Source organism: Archocentrus centrarchus, chromosome 3, assembly GCF_007364275.1.
Source record: "Archocentrus centrarchus isolate MPI-CPG fArcCen1 chromosome 3, fArcCen1, whole genome shotgun sequence".
NCBI lineage: Eukaryota > Metazoa > Chordata > Actinopteri > Cichliformes > Cichlidae > Archocentrus > Archocentrus centrarchus.
Window position 1 is genome coordinate 24,104,643 of NC_044348.1, and position 5,600 is coordinate 24,110,242.

The 5,600-nt window shown below is 38.2% G+C and overlaps 1 protein-coding gene across 1 annotated transcript; it reads left to right on the forward strand.

Moving 5' to 3' along the window:
• The first annotated feature begins 1,124 nt into the window (after nt 1–1,124).
• On the forward strand, nt 1,125–2,396 carry LOC115778113 (leukotriene B4 receptor 1). The gene has a single exon (XM_030726150.1). It carries the CDS (start codon nt 1,147–1,149, stop codon nt 2,230–2,232), a length of 1,086 nt encoding a protein of 361 aa, XP_030582010.1. The 5' UTR covers nt 1,125–1,146; the 3' UTR covers nt 2,233–2,396.
• The last annotated feature ends 3,204 nt before the right edge of the window (nt 2,397–5,600 follow it).

Below are 5,600 nucleotides of genomic sequence, written 5' to 3' on the forward strand. Positions count from 1 at the left end.
TAATGATTTTATTGTTTGTTTGTTTTTGTTTTTTAATGTTCAAAATCTGTTCAAAATGTCCAAAAGCTGATTATTAAAATGTGACTAGTGTATCATTCTATCAAACTTAAATGTAATGCACAATTTCTTTAATATTTCGGCAAAATAATGAAATGAAACAATTATTTCCTTTCAACCGTATAATTCCTGTCACCAGATAATCTTTTAAAACAAATGTACATGTTGGAGCATGTTTCACACACATCACGCATCATCATTTCCTGGCAGGCTGATAAACACTTCTCAATTCACTAAAACGAAAGCTTTACAATCACCCCACATTCTTTACATTTTATATCACTCCTTTCCTGCTCTATCACATGAAAAGATCTGCAGTACTTGTGTAAGTGAACTAAAACAGTAACAGCATGGGATCCTTTTTCATTTTACAGTTCCTTAGTTACAAAGATAGGATGTTTTTGTAAATAATTAAAAATGTGTTATGTTTTTGCATGTGTTGTTTACGTCTAACTCAGGGGTTCTCAAACTGTGGGATGTGGATCCACTGCAGGTGGGGCAAGGACAACCAGGTTAAAACAGATGAAGTGAAGCTAAGATTTAAAAAAAAAAAATTGATAATAATAATAAGGGAAAATAAAAAGAAGAAGAGCCTCTGTGGTGCTTTGAATGACTTTTAATCCAGTGAATTTCTTTTTTATTGTTGAGGTTTTAAAGAAATTGTATGGTGTGGAGTGTGAACTTTTTCTTGCTTATGACCTAGCACATATCAGAAAAAAACCTGACTATTTGAAGAGAAATTTCAGGAAAGTTTTACAAGCTAAAACAGTTAGTGTGTCCAGAGTTGCTCTCTTGATACAGTAAGGTCATTCATTCATTCATTCATTCATTCATTCATATTATTTCAGTTTGTTTACAAGTATTTCACAAACACATTTTTAACAATATTTTAATTTTAAAATATTGTTAAAAATGACCAGAGGTGATGGACTTCTGGCACATGCATGAGTCATCTCTGCATGTCTTAAGAAGCCCTGTTAGGAAACTCTGTTCCTGTGCTTTGCACACAGTTTAAAGGGGAAGTGGAGACTCAGAGTGATGTGTTTTTCTTTTCATGCAGACACCACAGTCAGCACATCGACTTGCAGCATGAACCACACACACAGTCTGTCTCCTCAAGAGGAAATGGCCCCTGAAGAGTTTGATGGTGGGACAGCGGTGGCATGTGTGATCCTCGGTTTGTCCTTCCTGGTTGGAGCTCCTGGAAACCTGCTGGTGATCTGGACCATCCTGAGACATGTTAAGAAACGCTCTCACACAGTGGTGATCATTCTGCATCTGGCTGTTGCAGACCTGCTTGTCCTCATCACCCTGCCTCTGTGGATATATTCTCTGGCCCACTCCTGGATATTTGGGGAGGCATCCTGCAAAGCCATGGTGTTCATGATCAATGCCTGTATGTACAGCAGCGTTTTCCTCATCACACTCATGAGCGTGGAGCGTTTTGTGGCTGTGCGATATCCCTTTGCCTCAGCTCACTGGAAGAGAAAACAGGCTTTGAATAAAGTACTGCTGGCTTTGTGGACTGCAGCATTCTTGTTCAGCATACCTGTCATCCCAACTCAGGTTGTTGGGGAGCATTTGGGTGAGGAGCACTGTCTGTACCGCCTGTATACTTCTATGGCCCAGGAGCTGGTGTGTGTGTTGTTAGAGACACTGGTGGGCTACATAATACCCTTCTCCATTCTTGTGATCTGCTATGGCTGTCTCTGCAGCAGGATTACTCGGATGACTCTCAAGTCCAAACGGAAGTCCACTATCCTGATTGCCAGTGTAGTGGTTGCATTTGGCATTTGTTGGACACCTCATCACATAGGGAATATCCTCTCACTGATCATCCTGGCAATTGATAACTCCTTCAAGGAGGTGGCAGAACATCTGGAAAATGTGAGAAGCACTATGGCTTTTATCGCTGGAGCCTTGGTCTTTATCAGCAGCACAGTTAACCCCATTCTCTACATGTTTGCAGCTCGCTCCTTCAGGAGCTCCTTGCGTGACACGGGCATCCAGAAGCTCTTCCGCCACATCTCAAGCACCTCCCCAGGTGAGGGCAACAGAGAGGTGTCCTATGTGTCCAAGAGAGTCAGCAATCAGACCAATACCTCTCAGGCACTGTCTGAGCCAAAAGATCAAATAGGCATATTAATGAAAATGTGTGAAAACAATCCATCCTGACATTGAAATTGTACAGTGTCTGTGCGCTCTGTGTAGATAGTCCTGTGTATACAGTATTCTTTTTCTAAATAAATGGTAAAAAATACCTAACTGATTTTTATTTGTATGATGTTACAAAAACTTAACAAGTTTATCTGTGCTATACTTGCCTAACTTAATAAATTACCAACTTTACATGTTTTTATTGTGAATATATATATTTATAGAAATAAGTTATGTCCTTTATGTCCTTAATGATATGTACTATGTGACCAATAAAAATTATATATAAATAATGTCTCAGTATGAAATTTTGTAAAATACAGTTTGTTTCAGTTACTTTGTTATTCCATCAAAGAGAAAATGAATCTATAAAGTTGCTGATTCTGAGCTATCTGTAAGGATCGTGATTAGACAAAACACAACAGGTTTTTATAGTTTTCATTTCCTGTTATTGCCTCTGTCATTTGTTCATTTATTTGGCCACAGAGCAAGATTTCAGTGACCGATCAGTCTACTCAAACATAAGCATTCAAGCATTTTTAACCTCATTGTGGTTTTCTGTAAAATTTCTGAAAAAAATCTTTAATTTCAGAATCAAACATTTATTATTTCATAAAGGTGTTTTTTCACTTCAGACAATAGTCATGCTTTCAACTTCCTCTCAATGAAAAGATTGCTAAATGAAGATCTGTGTGTTTCCTTTGCTAAGCAACAAAAAGCGGAATCGTGCCCTGATGTTTGTCACACACATGTTGGGAGTGACAAAATTCCGAGTCCAATTATTTATTGATATTTTTAAAGGCACATGTTTGTCAATTTGTCATTTTAATCTTAGCATTTTACATTTATCTGTTCCCACAACTACAGAATAATAGCTTTGACTAATTGTTCAGCCAGTAGATGGCAGTGATTGCTGTGCCTGACTGCATTTGTAATTTTACTTTAAAAAAAAAAAAAAAAGACAGTCAGCTGCAAAGTAATGTACTATATTTATTTAATGCCTGCTCAAGATATGAATCTCTATCAGTTTTAGGAACATGAACCAAGCTTTTCCGCTCTTTCACTGTTTTACAAATATGTATTTATTAAGAGTTTGTCCATGACTTAGCCCCTGTAAGTCTTTTAATTTCAAGCATATACAGTGAATTAAGTCACTGTAAATGGAAATATTTTGTCAAAGTTCTGACTGTGACAGGAACCCATAAAAACATGATGGTTTAGCAAAGTCATTGTACAAATTCACCACAAACATTCTTCAGTTATAGGTGTGATTTCATAGTTTTAAGCCTGATGCAACACTTTTTGAGAGTTAGAAGCCCAAGCATCTAGAAGAACTGACATTCCAGTCTAATCAGTTTCATGTCAGTTTAAATATGAGGTGAGAAAATGATCTGAACTAAGGATGAATGTGACAGCACTTGTCATTCACTGAATCCTTTGAATATAAGCAAGACAGAATTATTTTAAATGTGACAGTGGAAAATTACAGGGCTCAAAGGGTGTGACAAAGCTGAGCTCACACAAGAAAGCACAGTTGATTTGCTTGACATTTTCTCACAGAATGAGGAAGCCGCATATATATTATCATCAGCTATTTTTGGTATGTGCCTGCTCTGCCCATTGCCTTTCATAAGAAATATTACTACATGACTGACATGTTTTAGTTGGGCTTCGGCCTTTGCTGTACAATATTATTGTACAGCAAAGGCCGAAGCCGAATATTGTAACATAACAGTTTTTCCAAGAAAACCTGCTTTATAGTAATGAAGCTGTGTGAGCACGCACATATTTTTTTGCAATTCTTTTAACTCATACTTAACCTACAGGACAAGACTTGCCACCTGGTACATCAGAGCTGCCAATCTCTTCCAAAAGTGTACACAGAAGTGTTAAAGTTTTTAACCCTGGCTCTCTGGAAGGCCTTCCACTTCACAGCCTACAATAAAAGCTACGTTATTTGGGGGAGTATTTGGGGAGTGGGTGCCACATGTTGTCTTTCTCAACTTTTTCACCAATTACACTTACTGAAAGGAGTTAGCTTGTCACTTTATTGTCCTAGACTTCTACATGCATAAGCATGTCCTCAGTATGATGTAATGAAGATAAATGTTCTTTGCTGTTGTGCTGAAATATCATTATGTGTCTCAGATTTCAGCATTTTCCAACATATCCCTTAAGTCGTCAGACTGGTTCAGCTAGAAATAGTGATTCGACATAAGGAAGGAGACACAAGGAATTATTCTTGAGATGGGGGATTTATTTTGAGTGAAAGGACATGAAAAGACAGAAAGCCTTGCATTCAGTGTGGTCTGCTGGCCCATAGCGAGCAGAGAAGGGAGTGTCAGTAGCAACAAAACCTTGCATTTCTGGGAACTGGGCTGACTGGAGAAAACTTCACTGCTCTTTTGAAGTACCATGTTTTCTGGTGACAAATGCTTTCTACTGACATTTACATACTGTCAATATAATAATAATACAGTGTGGTTTTAGATAGGGGGAACAAAGGTCACAAGCTGGAAACATGAAGTGCAGTGCTAATTCGACTGTTCTTTTTTTTTGTTGTTGTAGAAGTGTCTCCCTGGATGTGTTCTGTTGTTTGGTCTTAATTTTCCAATCTGCTCTTCATTCATCCTTGCATTTACTGCTACCTGTTATTTAAAACTACTTCGCAATGAAGAAGCCTATAACTATAATAACTTTTCCTTTTGCTGGAAGTAAATGCATGTTGTTTGGTACATAGATCTTCGCCGTGATCTCCATGTTTACAGGGTTTGGTCTGCAAGTGAAGGATCATTATCTAAATAAAGTCAATGAGGCAAAGAAAAATTCATTAAATCATAAGTGTGAATTTGTGTGCAGAAACACTTTCTCTTTTCTGGGAGTATAAATGTTCTATGTTGGCATAACATGCACTGTCTAAACTCCTGTTCAGAGAATAAACAGGTTATTTCCATTCTGTCGCTCTGCCCTCTGGCAGGGCACTGACTAACAGTTGGATTATAAGTTCCTTACTAAACTCAGTTGATGCAGATCAAGAACATTTAGGATAAAAATGTTTAAATGTTTAATGTGTAAAAACTGTTTTTTTGGGGGGGGGGGGGGGGGGGGGGTTGTCAGATTCAAGTAGGACAAAACTAGTTGTAGTGGAAAACCATAAAGTCTGTTGAGTTTCTCTTTGATGTACCTTTTTGCGTTTACTATCTGCAGATTACCTGGATATGCACACTAACGGCACAGTTTACGGATATACCTCATGGAGGTATTGTCGCCGTTGTCTTCCTCATACTTCCGGATTCAACAGAACCAACCAGCCAATAAGATCACAGTACTCACCTAACCCTCCCGCCCTCACCTTTGCATACTAGCCAATAGACGACGCCCCCGGG